The 22,957-nt window shown below is 44.7% G+C and overlaps 1 protein-coding gene across 1 annotated transcript in view; it reads right to left on the bottom strand.

The window, feature by feature from the left end:
• Positions 1-22,957, bottom strand: part of wdfy3 (WD repeat and FYVE domain containing 3) — a 690,816-nt gene that overhangs the window by 75,287 nt on the left and 592,572 nt on the right. The window contains exons 51-56 of the mRNA XM_070871062.1: positions 16,767-16,886; positions 15,915-16,032; positions 14,437-14,543; positions 14,138-14,287; positions 10,543-10,638; positions 7,669-7,881 (exon numbers count right to left, since the gene is read on the bottom strand). Of these exons, the coding sequence (XP_070727163.1) occupies positions 7,669-7,881; positions 10,543-10,638; positions 14,138-14,287; positions 14,437-14,543; positions 15,915-16,032; positions 16,767-16,886 (804 nt within the window). The remainder of the gene's footprint in view (positions 1-7,668; positions 7,882-10,542; positions 10,639-14,137; positions 14,288-14,436; positions 14,544-15,914; positions 16,033-16,766; positions 16,887-22,957) is intronic.

Genomic DNA, 22,957 nt, shown 5'->3' with positions numbered 1-22,957 from the left:
GAGCAACTGGACGGGGTCCTAGTCGTCTGATAGAGGCGCTGCGCTCCTTGCTAGCGGGGTGGGCTTGGTTCGCTCACCTAGCCAGGACTCAGGGCCTTTGCCGTTGCCTTGTGGTGAGCAGAGCCACAGATGTGTGTGGCCTCCCGGTCCTCCTTTGAGGGCTGCAGAGTCTTCTGCCTGCTCTCCAACGGTGTTGGGAACCTGGCTGTTCCAGGTCCATTTGGGGAACTCGTTGATTCTGACCTTTCGCTCCTGGACATGGCCGAGGTAGTGACTGGGTCTGGGGGCTGCACCGTCTCCACTCGGGTGGTGGGCAACAGCAGCCGACTGCACATTTTGGCGCTGTTTTAGTTTCCAGGTCCGTGGCGAATAGTGCCATCAGGTGCCTGCAGCGTGGGATAGACCTGGGGCAGGGCATCAGGATCAGCGCCTTTACCCTCCCGAATTCACTTGCTTGCTACTTTTGGGGACACCCTGTTCCCAACATCTCGCAACAACATTTTGTTCTTTACATTAGGACTGGTACCGACATCTTGCAACAACACTTTGTTCACAATCTTCAATCGGTTCGTTACATTGATTGCCTTGCATACAATGTCTCTAAGTTCAATTGGTTGCAAGTCTCCTTTAAGAGAATCCTGCTGGCTTTACCCCAATCAAATCCTTTGTTAGACACCACGTCCCTCAGCATTGCACCTCGTGATATGGCCACGGCTATCTTTTTTTTCAGCCACGCTGCACCTGGCTGCAGCAGGGACGCCATTTTGCCTCTGTCCTCGAGGTCGACTGCCTTGATCCTTCTCCCCTGCCATTTTGCCACAAAAGCTGGAAGAGTGCCCGTGAATTCAATCTTCCTCCCCAGGAGTCCTGTCACTGGAGCCGGGAAGGTACTTTTAGGTCGTTCCGGTCGGATCATTGCCACGCAGTCGTGATGGATGTTGTGTGCCTCAGGTGCTGCGCTGGTCTGTTCTCTGATGCCTGGCCCAAGCGAAGGTGAGGTTTTGCTCTGCCTCTGAGCACAGGGGACATCGATTGCTGGAGTGAAGAGGTCTTCCCATTTCCACTGGATCTTCCCCATCCACCTTTTTCCGAGTAGCGCTGGACCATCACCTGCAACAATCCACAGAGGTAACTTGTGCACCACACCATTATGGATTACACTTACATCTGCACTACCGAGGATTGGGATCAGCTCCTTGGTGTAGGTGCGCAGCTTTTCCTGTATTAGAACCAGCTCAGGTCGTTTTTCATTCCATGCCACTCAAAGGCATCCTGGCTCATCACTGACTGGCTTGCTCCAGTGTCCATTTCCATAAAGACTGGAACGCCGTTTATCTCAACTTCCAGCTTCACTGGAGGACAATCGATGGTGCAGGTATACACTCCATACACTTCTTCTTGGGGCTGAGCTGCCTCTCTGGCCAAATCATCATACTCCCCGCTGGATTCAAAGTCATCTACTGACTCCTCTGCAAGACGGTGAGTCATATTTCTTTTACACAGACGCTGGAGGTGACCCTTCGTGTTACAGGCTTTGCATACGTACTCAGCAAACCGACACTGGTGAGCCCTATGGTTTCCTCCAACACCAGCATGGTGCTACTCGATTAGCACCCCTCGGCGGACTCAGAGTTCTGGAACCCTGAGGTCTGTGCTCTCTGCCCTGGGCAGAGCCACGTTCTACAGTCTTTCCTGTGAAAGGCACCATTCTGTGTACAGTACTTGCCGGGTTTGAGTCCACAGGCTGAATGATTTGCTTGGTGCTGCAGGTCGAGGTCATGAACGCCTGACTGATGCTGATGGCCTTCTGCAGGCTGACTGTGGTGTCGGCAGATAATAGCTTGTGAAGGAAGTCCTCATGGCCAATTCCTATAACGAAGATGTCTCGCGATGCTTCGTTGAGGTGCGTCCCAAAATCACACGGTGCCGCAGGTCTCCTGAGGTCTGCAGCATATTTTGCAATCTCCTGACCCTCCGATCTGCGGTGAGTGTAGAATCTGTGCCTGGCCGTGAGGATGCTTTGTTTTTGTTTTAGTTGGTCGCGAATTAGTTCAGTCAGCTCATTGTATGTCTTATCCTTGGCCTTCGTGGGTACCAGCAAGTCCCCGACGAGGCGGTAGACCACGGGCCCACAACTGGTCAGCAGTATAGCCTTGCGCTTCTCCGCCAATGTGTCCGTCTCCTCTGCCAGGTCGTTTGCCACGAAATATTGCTCGAGACTTTCTGTGAAGGCATCCCAATCATCACCCTCTGCGAAGTCTTTTAGTGTGCCAAAGGTAGCCATAATCGCTTGAAAATCCATATTCTCGTCGCCACAACTTGTTATGTCTGTAATGCACTTGTGAATGACTCCACAAGGCAATGTGTTGTACTCAAACTGCAGTGACCTTGGTGCTTTATTGGTAACTCCAGAGTGAGGCGCATGCATGGTGGGCAGCCTTTTATATTGGGCCCTGCACACCTATGCAGGTGATCCTCAGGTCTCCCACTGCAGTGCCCTCTGGTGGACAGCCTCTGCCAGAGAGGCAGGAAACCTCAGTCTCCACCAGTTGCACCCTCTAGTGGTGCCAGAATAGTATATACACAGTGTAAATGTTATTGATACTACATCAGGTAACAAGTCTCCATCTTATGCAAATATACAGTGACTACACAGAGAGTATATCTATAGTCTGCATATGTAACAGCCAGCTGCCTCCTCTCTTCCTCCTCCTGAGGTGGTCACAGAACACATGGTGGCAATGGCTGTGCCTTCATGATGGCCAAGTTGTGGATGATGCAGCAGACCCCCATGAATTGGCATACCCGCTCCGGTGTGTACTGGAGAGCTCCTTCCGAGCAGTCACGGTCCGATGGTCTGCTTGATGACATTCCTCATGGTACCATGACTGTCACTGTATTACTGCTAGCCATGGGGGGGGCTTGGAGAAGAGTCATCAACCAGGTATAGAGTGGATAATCCTGATCGGCGAACAGCCACCCTAGTCCGACGTGATGGCTGGAAGATTGCTGGCATGGCGGACTGGTGTAGTATGAAGGTATTATGACTGCTGCTAAGATACTGGGTATTCACCATCATGATGTGCTGGGCGTGGTCGCACACCAACTGCACGTTAAGTGAGTGGTAGCCTTTGCGGATAAGGTACATCTCGGCATTGATATGTGGCGCCCACAAAGTCTTGTGTGTGCAGTCGATGGCGCCTTGCACCATAGGGTAGCCCAATATCTTGGCGAAGTTATGTGCATGCTCCTCCTGCTACTTTCTCTTTAGACCGAAGACAATGAAGTCCCTTCTCCTAGAGTACAGAGTCCCTGTGATGGACAGCGAATTGTGAGATGTTTGCTATGTCGCCTGTTTCAGCCTGAAAGGATCCACTAGTGAAAAGAATTCAGGGTCACGGTCACCTTGAGGGCCACTGGCAAAGCTGTCATCGCTCCTGGCTTAGGAGCAGGTAGAAGTGTTCCCTGAAGACCACCCTGCTGAGAGCACTCCTCCCCCTCCGAGCAGTTTGTCTTTGCTCCATCTTACTGTCATGCTGCAGCGCGAAGGGGACTGTAAGTACAGTCCCCGAGACTGGGAGCAAGTGGTGTTGTCAGAGGCCTTCCAATAGCAGCCAATGCCTTTTCAACACCCAGTAGCACTCTCTGCAAACCTTAATGTTAGAAATGTCTTCTAGCAAACCAGTATTCATATAAAGCCTGCTAGAGCCAGTACAAGAGAAATAATCAACTTATCTAAGTTGGATATATCCCTTTAAAGAGCGCAGATGGGGGTGGTCCCTCGTGCAGCTGAACGCATGTTCAGCTGTGTGTATTTAGGAGAGGTCGTTGATTGGAATGGCGACGTATAAAATGGCAGGTTGTGTGTCAAATCAGTGTTACACGCTGACTGATGTCACGATCTGCCTACGCTGCATACTAGCGGCGCCGTGCACACCGTGTCCGCGTTATCGGCCTCCCAAAGATGGCGAATAGCGCGGGCCGTGGCGGAAGTGGGCGGAAGCAAGGCAACTGCCATTTCTTTCTCCAAACCAGCCTTAACTGCCAGTGCTAAGGTGTCGAATTTCGTGGCCTTTATGTATTATGTCTGGATCTATTGGAACAGCCACTGAGCCAAATAAAAATCCTATGGTTAACAATTCTTGGCAGTTGTGGTAGACTCGTACTATAACTCCGGTGGACACCATTGAATGGCTACAAACTCGACAGATTGATGTCAGTTTCCAGTCTGATTTGAGTGTGGCGCCAAGGGCCAAAACTCCCTGCACCAGGAGGCCCCGTGTCCTTGGCCTCAAAGTGACTCAGTGCAAGTTTGGAGGTCGTGAGATGATGCAGACTGGTCTCACCTGGGGTTCCAGTCAATGGAAGTAGCCTACACCCCAGCAGACAACGTAAGCACTTAAAAAAAAAACAGGTATCAGCTCCTCTTGCTATAGAGGAAGGGAAAGCAAAGCTACAACTTACATTTATATAATGCCTTTAACATAGGAAAATGTCCCAAAGCACTTTAAAGAAGCAAAATCAGACCAAGATTGACAGAGCTAAAGGAGATTTTAAGACAGGTGACTAAAATCTTGATCAAAAACATAGGTTTTAGGGAGGATCTTGAAGGAAGAGAGAGAGCTAAAGACATGGTGCTCAAAATTACCCAGGAGTTGCTCCATTTTTTTTGGAGCAACTTGATTTTTCTGGAGTATCTTAAAAATCCCCATTTTGCACATTCAATTTGCGCCAGTGTAAGTGAGTTAGTTAGGATTTTTTGAGATTAGTTTAGTTTTTTTGAAAAGGGGGCGTTACCAGCCACCTACACCCGTTTTGGCCATTTAGGCCACTTTGGACAGCTAATAGTTACTCCAAACTAACTTAGGCCAGCATATGTGGCCACTTGTGGCCGCAAGAAAACCCTTGCGGAGAGTTAAGAAATCAGCGCAGGTAGGTGCATCGGAGGCCAGCAGAACTTAATGACTTGACTAAAGAATGTGAATAGGATCAAACAACTATACAGGACATCATATGACAAACATGACAAAGTTAATTTACTATACAACAGAAGCATTCATGAAGCTTAAACTACAAAAATGAAAGTAGTAGGTCAGCCATGGTCTTGTTGAATGGCGGAGCAGGCTCGAGGGGCTAGATGGCCTACTCCTGTTCCTAATTCTTATGTTATGTAAAACATATTTACATAATTTTTTCAAAATGTCCAAATAAAAAATAGAAGTACTGTACCTCCTGCTCATAATTCGTATGTTCTCCCAGCCGCCTAAGCTCACCCACCATCACAGAAATATTTTATACCATATGGCCAGGAAATTTACTGTTTGTTTTATGCTTTTAAATATTTTGAAAATTCAAGCAAAATTATTCCACCAAATCTAATGGTCAAGAATTGATTAGGATGTATTTGACAGCATTTTCTATTAACTTGGTTAAGAAAGTATTTTCATCAACAGGGTTAAGGAAAGTCTTGAGTAAGCTCATTAAAATTACTGGCTACACAGTTATCACCCCACCCCCCCGGGGATCAAACCCCCCACCCCGGCTTGGGCCCCGCACCAACCTGCTTGTTGTGGCCTTCGAGCCTGGGAAGGCAGCGGCCGGCCTGTGCGGGAGGCCACTCGGTCCGGGATAGGGGCGGGACACATCGGGTCCCATGCTGCAGCATACACACAGAGGCTGGCGGCGCATGCACTCCAACGCGCATGTGGAGAGCTGCCAGCACGGTTTCTGACGCAGGGCCTAGCTCCGCCCCCCCCAATCGACTGGCCATGCCGCACCAAGCCCCGGGAGAGGCAACACAGTGGTCAGAATTGGGGGAGATTTTTTCGGTGTCGTTTTCAGCCCACAAAGTCACCGCATCGCTGGTGAGTGCACCGAAAAAAGGGGTGGGCCAAATTTGAGCCCATGGAGAGATTTAGTGCTAGAATTCGAGGGCCCAATTTTACCCAACCCCTTTTTTTCGGCGCACTTACCTTAAATGCGCTGACTTTGCACACTGGAAACGGCGCCGCAAAAAAAGGGGCCCTATCCTGCCCACTCTGCCGACTCTCTGGTGTCTCAGCATGGCGTAGCTAGTGAAGTGGGGGGGCGGAGCAACAGGCCAGCGCAAAAAACACTGCTGGCAGCTGCGCGCATGCGCAGTGAAGTCTGTGCGCAGGCTCGTGCCCTCCCAGTGCATCCTGCGGGCTGTGAGCAGGACCCGATGCTCACAGTCCCTATCCCCGGTCGAAGCGACGCCCAATCTTCACCACACCCTATCCCCGGCCAAGTGGCCTCCTGCATCGGCCGGCCTGCTGACTTCCCGGGCTGAGGAAGGACTTCAGTTTTTTTATTTATTGATGGTTATGCTTGAGAATTTTGATTTTGGGTGGGGGGGGGGGGAAAGAAAGTGTGTTTTGATGGGGCAGGGGGGGGGGCGGGGGGAGGAGAACGAGTGTTTTGAAGGGGGGGGATGGGGGCTTAAAAAAAAAAACTTGATTCTGGCATAAAGGTAGGACTTCTATTTTTTTATTTGTTATTGATTGATTGCTTATTACTTTTTGTGGTTTGTTTAGTGCTTTGTAAGTGTTGGTGCTTTAAATGTACTAACCTGCGCCGAATTCTTAACTGCCCACAATGTTTTTCAGAGCCGGCCACATACGCTGACCTAAGTCGATTTGGAGTAAGTTTTTGCTGGCCAAAGTGGCATAAATGGCCAAAACTGGCGTAAGTGTCTGGGAGCGCCCCCTTTTGGAAAAAAAAACAGAACTAAAAAAAATCGTACCTAACTGACTTACTCTGGAGCAGATTTTTTGGGGAAAATGGCATTTTTTAAACTTAAGCCAGAAAAACAACTTACTCCAAAAAAATTGATGCAAGTCATGGTCAAAATTGGGCCCCTAGCTTAGGACCTAGATGGTTGAAGGCATAGCCACCAATGGTGGGGTGAAGTAAATGGGGGATGCACAAGAGGTGGAGGAACACTGAGTTCTTGGCGGGCTGGAGGAGGTTACAGAGATAGGGAAGGACAAGGCAAGGCTAAAAAGGGATTTAAACACAAGGATGTTTAAAATCATAGCATTGGGAAACAGAATACCCAATGTAGGTTAATGAAATGATGGAACTAGATTTGGTGTGGGCTAGGATACGGGCAGCAGAATTTTAGATGAGCTCAAGATATGGAGGGTGGAAGATGGGAGGCTGACCAGGAGAGAATTAGAATAGTCGAGTCTGGAAGTAACAAAAACCAACGATGAGGGCCAGAGTTATGTACTATGCAGCCTACCGTCTGTAATTCTGGAGCTCCAATGTGTGGTGCCGGACAGCACTAAGACATGGGTTTATGCCTACACTCTTTGGTATGTTGAGTTTCCAATCTCAGGTGTGCTAATGTGGTGTGGTACACGAGCAGGCCTGAACCATTACCATATAGGGGAGGGGTTAAGAAATATTGGCTGGTTCTAGAGTAGCATTGGAAGAAGTCAGGGAGGAAGGTGACCTCAGGAGATTTCAAGGGAGGAAGAGAATACATGGAAAAAAATGAGGGGCACACAGTCTCTCAAAACACACAAAAAAACATTACCACCACCCTATGCGTATGAATGTAGAATATACGCAATGTATAATTCAAAATATATGTAATGCATAATGCAGATTACATATACAAGTAATAAGCAGGAACTTTCTTACCTGTTTGGGAATCTGTCCAAAATTATTGATGAAGCCAATAGTTGCAGTTTCTTTCAGAGGATCATTGATATTATAAATGTCCACCTGCCCTTCATAAAAGAGATGATGGAAGACATTAACTGCTTCTATTGCAGGTACACCTTGCTGTTTGTAACCAAAGATCAAGTCGATCCATTCATGCAGGTGTGAACTGACATAGTCACATTCCAGTGCCTGAAATAAAGGCATAAATTAAAATTGCAGCATAAAATATAACTGGTCAAATAAGGTGAAGTAAAATCAGCATTTATTTAAAATGTCAACATCTGTCTCTGTTTATATGAAAGAACTGCAAAAATACATTTTTTCAATACTAAAGACAACCAGTATATTCAAAGAGCACAAAAAAATTGAAGATATAGCTTTGTATGATTATTCTAAATGATTATTCTTTGAATTAGGAATACAGTCAAATAAGAACTCCGAAACAACCCTGCATGCCAATATTGCCTGTGCCAATAGGAGGAGTATTCAATGCAATGTGGGTCAGTTTTCCACTAGATGGGAAGTCAGATTTACTAGCCCAGCTAAAACATTATATGGAGCTGCAAAACTGCAGAGCCAGTTCCACTGTATCGGTATTAGAAACAGAATGGCAGTTTCCCCCAATCTAATATTGTAAGGAATTTCATCTAGCATCTTGGATAAGAACAGGTGAAACCCCCAGATGTGGCAATCAGCATCATGTAACTGGAAAGACAGTGCTGCAATAATTTGGCAACTAAGCTACTCCAAACTTCTATTTGCTGCAATAGCACCATGCCTGAATAGGTATATTTGATCAATGTCACTAATAAACCTAGTACAGGTGCAGCGTCCAGAATCCGGAGTTGCCCGCCCAACGACCTCCTTGGCGGGGCCCGCCCGAACACCATCCTCGGCAGGGCCGGCCTGCCCGACGACCTCCTCGGCGGGTCCCGGACGGCCTGAACAGCTCCTCGGCAGGTCACCCCCCCACCCCCACCCACTTTGACGTTTCGAAATCCGGAAATACCCGAAACTGGGCTCGGGTGTTTCCGGATTTGTGATGTCAGAAAGCAAATCGAAAGTCTAGAAAAGTCCAGAATCCAGAATGGCCTCGGTCCCGAGGGTTCTAGATTTTAGGCGCTGCGACTGTATTGAACATCCTTCACCCTGAAGTTCAAACTTTTAAAATGAAGACAAGATACAGCATATAAATACTTTGAACCCAATGATTTCAGTATTATGTAATATAGGCCCCAAGTTTCGTCCCGCGGCGAAAACGGCGCACCTCCGAGCTGGGCGCCTGTTTTTCGCGCCGAAAACTGCGCCTAAAAAAAGTCCGATATTCTCGAGCTCCTTGGAGTTCGATGTCTGCTTGGCGCGGCGCGCTCTTCGCAGCAGGGGGCGGAGCCTAACACTCGCGCCAATTTTCTAAGTAGCAGGGGGCGGGTACAATTTAAATTAGCCTTCGTGGTGCCGGCAACCCTGCGCGTGCGCGTTGGAGCGTGCGCGCACGCGCAGTCTCACACAAACATTGGCACTCGGCCATTTTTTAAAATACTGCAGAAAAAGTGAAGATTTGTTTCTTGGACCCCTGCAAAGGCTTGTAATTTAATTTTTTTTGATATTTCTGTGTGTGAGGGAGTGCTTTTAGCAGCACTGCTGAATAAATCACCTGCTGAAATCAGTGAGATCGGCTTTTCACTGCTAAACTTGCAGAACCGGTGCTGCATTGGTGCATGCAAATTAAGGACTGTGTTTGGAGAAATAAGAGTGCCAATTCAACTTTGCAATAATACGTGGTGTTGACAATGCAGCACCCATTCTGCAAATTTAAATATAAAACTGTCGATGAGGCTGCCTCTCCCTGTCCAAATGGCCTCAGTCCCCCTCACAGCTCGAAGGCTGCTGCTGTATCTTCGGCTGCCGGCCAGCCACTGACGCCGCTGATATCCTATGGCCGAATGGCCTCACGTCCGTCCGCTGTTGATTCTTTGGCTGCCGGCCAGCCACTGACGCCGCCCCTAAAGCGTGGCCGAATGGCCTCAAGAACCTTAATGAGCTGCGTGTGTCCTGCGTTGATTCTTCGGCTGCCGGCCAGCCACTGACGCCGCTGCTATCCCATGGCCGAATGGCCTCACATCGGTCCGCTGATTCATCGGCTGCCGGCCAGCCACTGACATCTCATGGCCGAATGGCCTCGGGTCCGTCCGGTGCTGCTTCTTCATGGCCAGCCACGAAGAGAATGAAGGCCTGCCTCAAGCACTGCAGCTCAGCTCGAAGCTTGCTGCCGCTGCCGTCGAGACACTGACGCCACACCCCTGCCTGTCTCCAACATGAAAGGCCTGCCTGAAGCACTTTCACACAAGTAGGAACATGGTTTATTTAATCTTTTCTTTGCTTATAAATTTTTATTCAGGTTGGATTTATTTGTATAATATTTGTATAAGTATAACTAAGGATTGATTGTAGAATTTAATGACTTCCCTTCCCCCACCTCCCCCCCCACCATTCCCTACGCCTAATTTGTAACCTACGCCTGATTTTCTAAAGTGTAGACAAGGTTTTTTCGAGCGTACAAAAATCTTCACTTACTCCATTCTAAGTTAGTTTGGAGTAAGTTTTCACTCACGAAACTTTGAAATCAGGCGTAAGTGGCTGGACACGCCCCCTTTTGAAAACAAAATTCTGTTCCAAAGTGAAACTGTTCTAACTGACTAGAACAGGAGCAAACTAAATGTCGAGAATTCCGATTTCTAAGATACGCTGTTCTACACCAGTTGCTCCTAAAAATCAGGAGCAAATCATGTGGAAACTTGGGGCCATACTCACTAGATAGTTGAAGAAAAATTACTGCCACTAATGTATTACCTGACGATGAACTCTGATGAATTCTCTTGGGTCCCCTTTAGCCCATGGTGGCAGCAACACATCTCCCAATTTTGTGCCATTCTGCTTATAACCTAGGTGTAGAAGATAGTAATGTTCAAGGTCAAAGAGATCCATTACATATAAACTCAAATAAAAAGCACACCTAATTTTACAGCAGCTGTGTTTGCTCATCCAGACAGAAAACCACAGGGGCGTTTGCACATATCCAGGTAAGTGGAGTGTATAGAATCATGGTATGGTTACAGCATAGAAGGAGGCCATTCAGCTCGTCGAGCCCGTGCTGGCTCTCTCAAAGAGCACTTTAGCTAGTCCCACTCCCCCGTCCTTTCGCCATAGCTCTGCAATTTTTTTTCCTTCAGGTACTTATCCAAATCCCTTTTGAAAGCCATGATTGAGTCTGCTTCCACCAGGCTGTGCATTCCAGATCCTAACCACTCTCTGCGTAAAAAGGTTTCTCCTCATGTTGCCTTTGTTTTTTTTCTTTTGCCAATCACCTTAAATATGTGTCCTCTGGTCTTGACCCTTACGCCAATGGGAACAGTTTCTCTCTATCTACTCTGTCCAGACCCCTCATGATTTTGAACACCTCTATCAAATCTCTTATCAACCTTCTCGGCTCTAAGGAGAACAACCCCAGCTTCTCTAGTCTAACCATGCATCCATTATCTCTGCAGTCACTTCTTTTAAGACCCTAGGATGTAAAGCATCAAGTCCAAAGGACTTGTCTGCCTTTAGTCCCATTATTTTACCGAGTACTACTCCGTTCGTGATAGTGATTGTATTAAGTTCCTCCCAACCTATAGCCCCTTGATTATCCACTATTGTGATGCTTTTAGTGCCTTCTACCGTGAAGAATGATACAAGATATTTGTTCAAGGTCTCTGCCATTTCCCTGTTCCCCATTATTAATTCCCCAGTCTCATCCTCTAAGGAACCAATATTTACTTTAGCCACTCTTTTCCTTTTTATGTGCCTGTAGAAACTCTTACTATCTGTTTTTATATTTCGTGCTACTTTGCTTTCGTAATCTATCTTCCCTCTCTTTATTAATTTTTTAGTCATTCTTTGTTGGCTTTTAAAAGTTTCCCAATCCTCTGGCCTCCCACTAGTCTTGGCCATTTTGTATGCCCTTGTTTTCAATGTGATAATATCCCTTATTTCCTTCGTTAGCCACGGATGGTTATCCCTTCACTTACAGACTTTCCTTCTCATTGGACTATACTTCTGTTGAGAGTTATGAAATATCTCCTTAAATGTCTGCCACTGCTTATCAACTGTCCCACACCTCAATCTATTTTCCCAGTCCACTTTAGCCAACTCTGCCTTCATCCCTTTGTAGTCTCCTTTGTTTAAGCTTAGGACATTGGTTTGAGATCCTACTTTCTCACTCTCCAATTGAATTTGAAATTAAACCATGCTATGGTCACTCATTCCTAGAGGATCCTTTACTAGGAGATCGTTTATTAATCCTGTTTCATCATACAATACCAGATCCAAGATAGCCTGCTCCCTGGTTGGTTCTGCAACGTACTATTCAAGGAAACTATCCCGGATACACTCTATGAACTCTTCCTCAAGGCTACCCTGGTCAATTTGCTTGTTGGTTCCTTAGAGGATGAGACTGGGGAATTAATAATGGGCAACAGGGAAATGGCAGAGACCTTGAACAAATATCTTGTATCGCTCTTCACGGTAGAAGACACTAAAACATCCCAATAGTGGATAATCAAGGGGCTAAAGGGTGGGAGAAACTTAATACAATCACTATCACTGAATAGTAGTACTCGGACGAATAATGGGACTAAAGGCGGACATGTCCCTTGGACCTGATGGCTTGTATCCTAGGATCTCAACTATTTACAATCTATATAAATGACTTGGATGAAGGGGCCGATGTAATGTAGCCAAGTTTGCTGATGATACAAAGCGGAACCTTTTAACAGAAAAATTATTTAGGATAATTTCTACGTAGTTGAGCATGCCATTGTGGATGAACACAACCCATTTTAATACAATCCATCTTGGAAACATCAAGATAACTTTCCAATTCAGAAAAGTTTAGAGAACGGTGTACAGTTCTGGTCACCATAGTACAGGAAAGATGTAATTGCACTAGAGAGGGTAGAGGAGATTTACAAGGATGTTGCCAGGACTGGAGAATTTTAGCTTTGAGAAAATATTGAATAGGCTGTTTTCTAGGAAGCTAAGGGGAGACTTAATTGAGGTGTATAAAATTATGAGGGTCCTCGATAGAGTGGATAGGAAGCACCTATTTTCCTTGGCAGGGAGGTCAATACGAAGGACACAGTTTTAAAGTAATTGATAGAAGGATTAGAGGGGAGTTGAGAATTTTTTTTCACCCAGAGAGCAATGTTCCCTCTAATTTTTTTCCTCTGTGGGCGGTATCTCTTCCAGCGGTAACTGCACGTAAGAGGCCTGCGCTGGACCTCACGACCGGTGCGCCACTGCGCACCTTTGGGGGCACATTGCCAGAGGGGAGTGGGGGTCTGGAACTCACTGCCTGAAAGGGCAGAAACCCTCAACACAAATAAAAAGTACTTGAGTTCGCACTTGAAGTGCCTTAACCTACAAGGCTATGGATCAAGTGCTGGAAAATGGGATTAGACTGGATGGCTGTTTTTCAGCCTGCCCGGACATGATGGGCCGAATGGCCTCCTTCTGTGCTGTAAACTTCTATGATTCTACCACTATCTTTTAGGCATGCTGCAGAATTTCAGGTGAGACTTTAAACCGAGGCCCCATCTGCCCTCTCAGGTGTATGTAAAATATTCCATGGCAATATTCGAAGAAGAGCAAGGAAATTCTCTCTGGTGTCTGTGCCAATAATTATCTCACAACCAACGGCACTAAAACAGAATATCTGGTTATTATTCCGTGCTATGTATAAATTGGCTGCCACATTTCCTTACGTTACGATAGTGACTACACTTTAAAAATACTTAATTGGCAGTAAAGCTCTTTGGGATGTGAAAGGCTTCATCTAAATAAAAGTTGTTTCTTTCTTTAATGGAGGGAAAACTGCAGTCGGAGGCTTCCTTCGGATGAACGCCTCCGACCCGAAACAAAATTACGAAAATACCTGGTGGTCACAGAGACACCTTCGATTCCGGTCAGAGGTTTTCATTCGAGGGGGAAAAGTTGGAAGGACATTCACTGGGCAGGAGTTGGGAAAATAGCCCTTCTCCTGGGGATGCGGAGGATCTGTCTAGAGAAATTGTGATAGATCAGAAAAGCCGGTTTTTGGTGCATGCGCATCTCGTCCCAAAAACTGGCTTTTGCGAGGCACTTCGTATGGACCTGGCGAGGCTGCAATTTTCGTCCCATTATGTGATAAAATTATTATTTTTTTTTTTATAAATGGTAAATTCACCAATTTTGCATTCCTTGTGGGGAGCGGTGCTCAAACGGACCAGAAGCTGGAGAATTGGATGCAAACATAGCAGCCCTATTTCTGACCTATGGGCCCCTCAAGTACAGCTCTCTGTTGGGAGCACAGGATTGGTGAATCTCTCCTATAATCTTTATGCACTTGCTGTATAACAGTCAAACCTAGATCAAAATTGTTGGAGTTCAGGAGAAACTCTGGAAGGTAGAAGAATTCTGGGATGAGTTCTTTCACATCTGCCATGTTGTGTTTGGATGCTGAGTACCAGGCCTCTCGCACACTGTGAAACATACGATCAGCTAGATCAAAATGACCACCCTGAGAAAGGAGAACGACACAAACAAGTAACATGAGGAAAGTTCAGCAATATAAATGTTCCTTTCCTTAATTAAAAAAAAAAACTGGATGCATTAGACTGAAGAAGGCAGTAAAATAGTTAAACAATTAATCAGTTGCATTTTAGTTACCTGGAGCCGGAGAAATATTTGAGTGAATGGCTCCATTCTTATTAAATAAGAAGCAACAATCATGGCAGAAGAATAATGGGTACCATAATGATATGCTGGTGTTTCACCTAGAAATCAAGAACAGAACACAAATGACCCACAATCAATTTCAAAATCACCAGCATAAGTGGTTCACAAAATAAATAGCTTATTCCAACAAAAAAACAAATTTACATCCAACAAGTATTTAAAATTATACCATTTAAAAAAGGTTATTTCATCCAGTTAAATATTTATTTTCTCTATCAAAATTTGTAACGAGAGAATTCATAAATCAGAAAACCTTACGAGCATACAGAGGTAGGGCTCAATTTTCCCCAGTGATTTGCGCTGTTTTTTGGCGCAGGCCGCTTTTTTTGGTCTAAATTAAAAAAACAGTTTCCCCGGTCAATTTGCACCAGCGTAACTCAGTTAGTTACGATTTTTTTTAGGCAAGTTATTTTTTCAGCCAAAGAGAGCATAACCTGCTACCCGCGCCAATTCTGGCCATTTAGGATAGGTTGGCCATCTGAGAGTTAACTCCAGTTCTTCTTGGGCCAGCATATGTGGCCTCTGTAGAAAAACCTTCTGGAGAGTTAAGGAAATCGGCACAGGTAAGTGCAGCAGTTGCCCGGGTAGCAGTAGCAGGAGAGGCAAGAGGGGGAGAGAGAGGGGGAAACCTTTCGGGTGTAGTTAGATGTAGGGACAGGGAGGGAGGAGGCCATTTGGCCTGGGATAGGTGTGGGGGAGTGGACCGGGAGGCCACTTGGCCAGGGCTAGAGACGGAGGAATGGACTGGAAGGCCACTCGGCCAGGGCTAGAGGCAGGGGAGCAGACCGGCAAGCCACTCGGCCAGGGTTAGGGGCAGGGGAGCGGACTGGCAAGCCACTCAGCCAGGGCTAGGTGCAGGACCGGGAGGGAGGAGGCCACTCGGCCAGGGGGTGCAGACCAGGAGGCCCTTCTGCCTGGGATGGGAGCGGAGATCGGCACCGACATCGGGAAGGGGGATACTTTAATAATTTAATGGCGGTAAGTTGCTGCAATCTATTTTAATGTGTTTGTGAAGTTGCTGCAATGTATTTTAAGGTGTTTTTAAGTTGCTGCAATGTATTTTAATGTGCTAGTGCAGGTTGCGAGCCGAGCTGCAAGTGTCGCTTTCCAGCCTCAGCCTGCATTGTGTACCTGGTTACTGTGGCAACCTGATCTTTTTGGCATAGATCAAGGCTCCACCCCCTAAACTAAAGGACAAGTTAGGCTGCGCCAAAATGAAGAAATCAAACGGGGAAACTTAGAATTTTATTTTTTTGGCATACTTGGGCCCCCAAAAGATAGGCATAACTCTTTTCATATGTCAAAAAAAAGCTTTGGGGAAAATTGAGCCCATAGTTCTGGCATAGAAAAGGCTCTATTTATGTTGCATGCAAGTGTAATTATATTTCCATCTCTGTAAATTTCTTTACCATTTGGATCTTCCCAGTCCTTATAGCGTTTCTTATACTGAGCTAACCTCTCTTCCGTCTGAGCCCCCATCGGTTTAGCCAGGTTCCTAAACGTTTTGGGATTTGTAAGATCAAGTTCCTATATGAAGAAAATAAATTACTCATGAATATTTTCTTAAGAATATTTAAACAAATAAGTCAGAAGTAGTTTTGGTGGGTCGACTGAGAAAGGAATACCTTTAATAACATTTAAGCAAATCAATGTTCAGCAGTTCAGTCTTCGATTACAACTCAATCTTACCTACTCTTTGCTCGTGCAGTCTGGATCTAACAATTGCTAATTGATAAATCAATACTGCTTATTAAGGGATGTGTTTATATTGTATCCCTAAATGGATATGAAATGCTGAGACTTGAGGAATTTCAAAATATTCATTATATCCTCGGGGTAAGGTAGCGTCGTGGTTATACTGGACTAGCAATCCAGAAAACACAAGTTCAAACCGCCATGGAAGTTTGAGAATATGAATTCAATTTATAAAAAAGTCTAGAAATAAAAAACTCGTATCAAGAAAAAGCTATTGGATTGTTGTAAAAAGGCAACTGGTTCATTAGGGAAAAAAATCTGCCTGCCAACATGGTTGACTCTTAACCATCTTTGAAGTGGCCTAGAAAGCAACTCAGTTGTTTCAAACTGCTCTGGGCAACTTGGGATTGGCAATAAATGACGGCCTTATCAGAGAAGCTCACATCTCCAAAATTAAACAAAAATCACAATGTAGTCATCAACAATTTTTTACACAAATTCTATGAGGTACAACACAATTCCCTTCATAAACACTTTTAGAAAAATGATTTGAAAAGCCTCCATACCTCAGAATCATAGTCTGCAAGGATCCATGGGAACACTGGATACTGCATCAAGTCATTATAGGATCTGCCTGCTAATGTGTTTAGATGCATGAGATATTGGAAATTACTGATTTCTCCTCTCTAAAGGAAAGGCAACAAAAAATGTAATGACCTTGGTTCCTTCGTTACACACACAAATCAACACACACTGTGCCATTTCAAAAATCCATTTCATGCATTAGATAGATCAGGGATGTCCAACTTTTTGGAACTAGGGGCTGAATATTCTACACATCAAAACTAGTGGATAGGCTGCATATGATTATGCAAAAATATGAGACCACCATACAAAACAAATGTGAGGGTATACCTGAACACAAAAAAATTGATATTCCCAATACACAAAAATTCCAACCTCCGACACAGAAAGAAAAACCAAGAACTTCCCCCGCCCCCCCCATCCGGTATTAATATAAAAGGTCTCTTGATTTACTGGAGTTTGGTCTGATTGTTGATAAGGTGAAGGGGAAGTGGAAATAAATAAATATGTGCTACAGTCAGCAGTTAACATTTATATTAATTTGGAAGGATATTATTGAGGATGCAGTGGGTGGAAGTTTCAGGAACATGTAAATGGCTTGTGATGTCTGGAAAGGAAGGGAAGATCATGGTTGAGGAGAGCTGCTGTAATGGATGAATGACCTTTGATTTGCAGTGGTACTAGGTGATTGGATAAACTGATGTGGACAGCAATGGAGATGTCAGCAGCTTCAGCAGTAATTTGAGAGAGGCGCTGGTTGCAAGCTCCATGGGCAGTATACTGTGGGAGAAGAGCAGATGTGAAGTTGCTATCTTGTACAGAGAGAGCCTAAAAGAAGCAGCTGTTGGGCAGGCCATTAGTAGACGTGTAGCCGTGGGTTTAGTAATTGGTGAGAAGTAAACCTTGGGAGGAAAGTGGGAAGCAGTGGTGAAGGTTAGGCTAGCAGAAGCCAAGATTTGGAGTAGGACGGCTCAGATAGAAGGATGGAAGGAAGCAGAATATGTGGCTGAAAGTCTGGTGTGGGAAGGAGGGGTTCCATTTCATGGGACACTGGCACCAGTGCTGAGACAGGCTCCACCTGAACCGGAGTGGGACCAGTGTCCTACCAGAAAGACTAAGTAGGGCTGTCAATCTTACGTTAAACTAGTAAGATGGGGGGGTGGGGGGGAATCTGGTGAAAATATCACGTCTGAAGATAAAATAAATAGTAAGGACAAGGTAACAAACAAGTCAGGGAACAAATACAGTTACAACAAAGAAGTATCAACGGACTGTTAAAAATAAAATGAAAGGAACAACTATTAAAGATTAAGCAAACTGCCTGCACAGCAAAGTACACAGCATTCAAAATAAAACCAGGAAACTGGAGACAATAATCTGTAGCAAGGAACCAGATATACTGGGAATAACTAAAACATGGCTACATAAAGAACTGGACTGGCAATTAAATATTGCAGGTTATAACCAATGTTCTCTTAAATATTTTTGGCATGCACTGCCTCTATAAGGGGCTGCGCAGGCCAATCAAAATACCGCACGAGCAGATTTTGCACTGAAAAGCTGACTGCGTGGGTTCCCTGGAACACTGTGCTAAAGGAAACATTGGTTAGAACGTAGTCAGAAAGGTTGGGGTAGGTTAGAGATAACATAATTGCAATAGAAAGAAGCGACAGAACTAAGAAGGTTAGAAACAGAATTCATATGGATTAAAATAAAAGATAAAAAAGGATCGATCATGCCAATAGGGTATAACTGCAGACAACCTAATAGTAGAAAGCAGGTGGAGAAACAAATATGTAAGCCAATATGTGATATGAGTAAAGGCCATAGAATAATAATCATGATAGATTTTAATTATCCCCAAATAAACTGTCAGGAAGAGGTAGTGAAAGAGGTAAGGGAATGGAGTTTTTACAATGTGTGCAGGACTCCTTTCTTACCCAGAATGTAAAAAGCCAAATGAGAGGGGATATTGCTGGATCCAGTAATGGGAAATGCACCAGAGCAGCCAAGGGAAGTAAACATAGGGGAACATCGAGGCAATAGCGATCACAACATAATAGGTTTAAGATAAAGATTGAGAAGGACAGAAGTAAGCTAAAGTCGAAAGTAATAAATTGAAAAAAGGTGATTTTAAGGGGATGAGAATGGAACTAGGGAAAATAAACTGGAAAAATTTACTGAAAAAGAAATAGAACAGCTGTGGGAAACAGTTAAAATGGTGATCAAGAGAATCCTGGAGAAATATATCACACTAAAAAGGAAGAACAAACTAGCCAGTAATGACACAGCATGGATGAATCAAGAAATAAAGGCAAAATTGAAACTAAAGAAAAAGACATACACCAAGCACATAGACAACAAAGGAGAGGATGACAAAAAGGACTATGAAAAAGTTAGGAAAGAAATCAAATAAAACAATTAGGAAGGCAAAGAGATCTACTAAACTAAATTATCAAGGAATATAAAAAATAAATAGTAAAGTATTCTGCAGACATATAAATAACAAACGAATAATCAGGCTAGGGTTCGGGCCACTAAGGGATACACAACATAAACTCACAGGTAATGACAGCGAATGGCAGAATATTAAATAATTATTTTGCCTTGGTATTTTCAGGGAGACGAACATGGTGGACATGGCATTAGAAAAAGCGATCAAAAAAGATATTGAGACATTTAAGATAGAAAGGGGAAAGATAATTGATAAACTAATCAAGCGTTGAGAGGGGACAAAATCCCAGGTCCAGATGGATTGCATCTGTGCATATTAAAAGTTAGGGACGTGATAGCAGAGGCACTATTGCATATATGTATAAAAGCCATTAGGAAAGTAAATAATGCGGACAACTAAAGTGATTCCCTATATTTAAAAAGGGAGAAAGAACAAGTCCAGGGAGCTATAGACCAATTACCTTAATGTTGGTGGTAGGAAAGATAATGGAATCCTTACTGAAAGACGTAATAGAAAAACAGCTAGAAACTGAAAATATAATAAAGAGTAGTCAGCACGGATTTCAAAAGGGAAGTAACCGAAAGGATAGAGAAGGGTAATGTAGTAGATATAATATATTTAGAATTTAAAAATCCCTTTTAATAAAGGTACTGTATAGTAGGCTCATGACTCAGGTCAGAACATGTGAAGTTAGGGGACAAGTAGCAGAATGGATAGTAAGCTGGCTACAAAATAGAAAACAGAATAGGGATTAAAGGTAGTTACTCAGAGAGGCAAAAGGTGGGAAGTGGTGTTCCACAAAGATCGGTGCGGAGATCATTGCTGTTCACCATTTACATAAACATAGAAACATAGAAAATAGGTGCAGGAGTAGGCCATTCGGCCCTTCGAGTCTGCACCACCATTCAATAAGAGCATGGCTGATCATTCACCTCAGTACCCCTTTTCCTGCTTTCTCTCCATACCCCTTGATCCCTTCAGCAGTAAGGGCCATATCTAACTCCCTCTTGAACATATCCAATGAACTGGCATCAACAACTCTCTGCGGTAGGGAATTCCACAGGTTAACAACTCTCCGAGTGAAGAAGTTTCTCCTCATCTCAGTCCTAAATGGCTTACCCCTTATCCTTCAAGTATGTCCCCTGGTTCTGGACTTCCCCAACATCGGAAACATTCTTCCTGCATGTAACCTGTCCAGTCCCGTCAGAATTTTATATTTTTCTATGAAATCCCCTCTCATCCTTCTAAACTCCAGTGAATACAGGCTCAGTCAATCCAGTCTCCTATGTCACTCCTGCATTTCCGGGAATCAGTCTGGTGAACCTTCGCTGCACTCCCTCAATAGCAAGAACATCCTTCCTCAGATTAGGAGGCTAAAACTGAACGCAATATTCCAGGTGAGGCCTCACTAAGGCCCTGTACAATTGCAGTAAGACCTTCCTGTTCCTATACTCAAATCCCCTAGTTATGAGGGCCAACATACCATTTGCCTTCTTCACCGCCTGCTGTACCTGCATGCCAACTTTCAATGACTGATGTACCATGATCCGCAGGTCTCATTGCACCTCCCCTTTTCCTAATCTGCCGCCATTCAGATAATATTCTGCCTTTGTGTTTTTGCCACCATAGTGGATAACCTCACATTTATCCACAGTATAATGCATCTGCCACGCGTTTGTCCACTCACCTAACCTGTCCAAGTCATCCGGCAGCCTTTTAGATCCTCCTCACAGCTCACATCGTCACCCAGCTTAGTGTAATCTGCAAACTTGGAGACATTACACTCAATTCCCTCATCCAAATCATTAATGTATATTGTAAATAGCTGGGGTCTCAGCACTGAGCCCTGCGGCACCCCACTAGTCACTGCCTGCCATTCTGAAAAGGACCCGTTTATCCCGACTCTCTGTTTCCTGTCTGCCAACCTGTTCTCGATCCACATCTGGACATTACCCCCAATACCACGTGCTTTTAATTGTGCACACCAATCTCTTGTGTGGGACCTTGTCAAAAGCCTTTTGAAAGTCCAAATACACCACATCCACTGGTTCTCCCTTGTCCACTCTACCATTTCCTTCCTCAAAATATTCTAGAAGATTTGTCAAGCAGGATTTCCCTTTCATAAATCCATGCTGACTTGGACCGATCCCGTCACTGCTTTCCAAATGTGCTGCGATTTCATCGTTAGTAATTTTCCCCACTACTGATGTCAGGCTAACCGGTCTATAATTACCCATTTTCTCTCTCCCTCCTTTCTTAAAAAGTGGTGTTACATTTGCTACCCTCCAGTCCATAGGAACCAATCCAGAGTCGAGACTGTTGGAAAATGATCACCAATGCATCCACTATTTCTAGGGCTACTTCCTTAAGTACTCTAGGATGCAGACTAGCAGGCCCCGGGGATTTATCGGCCTTCAATCCCATCAATTTCCCAAATACAATTTTCCGCTTCAGTTCCTCCTTCCCACTCGACCCTCAATCCCCTAGTATTTCCGGAAGGTTATTCGTATCTTCCTTCGTGAAGACAGAACCAAAGTATTTGTTTAACTGGTTTGCCATTTCTTTGTTCCCCATTATAAATTCACCTGAATCTGACTGCAAGGGACCGACGTTTGTTTTCACTAATCTTTTTCTCTTCACATATCTATCGAAGCTTTCGCAGTCAGTTTTTATGTGGCCAACAAGCTTCCTCTCATACTCTATTTCCCCCCCAGTAATTAAATCCTTTGTCCTCCTCTGCTGTATTACAAAATTCTCCCAGTCCTCACGTTTGCTGCTTTTTCTGGCCAATTTATATGCCTCTTCCTTGGATTTAACACTATCCTTAATTTCCCTTGTTAGCCACGGTTGAGCCACCTTCCCCGTTTTATTTTTACTCCAGACAGGGATATACAATTGTTGAACTTCATCCATGTGATCTTTAAATGTTTACCATTGCCTATCCACCGCCAATCCTTTAAGTATCACTCGCCAGTCTATTCTAGCCAATTCCCGTCTCATATCATCGAACTTATCTTTCCTTAAGTTCAGGACCCTAGTCTCTGAATTAACTGTGTCACTCTCCATCTTAATAAAGAATTCTACCATATTATGGTCACTCTTCCCCAAGGGGCCTCGCACAATAAGATTGTTAATTAGTCCTTTCTCATTACACATCACCCAGATGGCCAGCCCTCTAGTTGGTTCCTCGACATATTGGTCGAGGAAACCATCCCTAATATACTCCAGGAAATCCTCCTCCACCGCATTGCTACCAGTTTGGTTAGCCCAATCAATATGCAGATTAAAGTCGCCCATGATAACTGCTGTACCTTTATCGCATGCATCCCTAATTTCTTGTTTGATGCTGTCCCCAACCTCTCTACTACTGTTTGGTGGTCTGTACACAACTCCCACTAGCGTTTTCTGCCCTTTGGTATTCCGTAGCTCCACCCATACCGATTCCACATCATCCAAGCTAATGCCCTTACTTACTATTGCATTAATTTCCTCTTTAGCCAGCAACGCCACCCCACCTCTTTTTCCTTTCTGTCTGTCCTTCCTAAATGTTGAATATCCCTGTATGTTGCGTTCTCACCCTTGGTCAGCCTGGAGCCATGTCTCCTTGATGTCAATTACATCATGTCCATTAACTGCTATCTGTGCAGTTAATTCGTCCACCTTAGTCCGAATACTCCTCGCATTGAGGCACAGAGCCTTCAGATTTGTCTTATTAAC

Source organism: Pristiophorus japonicus, chromosome 2 (assembly GCF_044704955.1).
Source record: "Pristiophorus japonicus isolate sPriJap1 chromosome 2, sPriJap1.hap1, whole genome shotgun sequence".
Lineage (NCBI taxonomy): Eukaryota > Metazoa > Chordata > Chondrichthyes > Pristiophoridae > Pristiophorus > Pristiophorus japonicus.
This window is presented reverse-complemented; position numbering and strand designations above follow the sequence as displayed.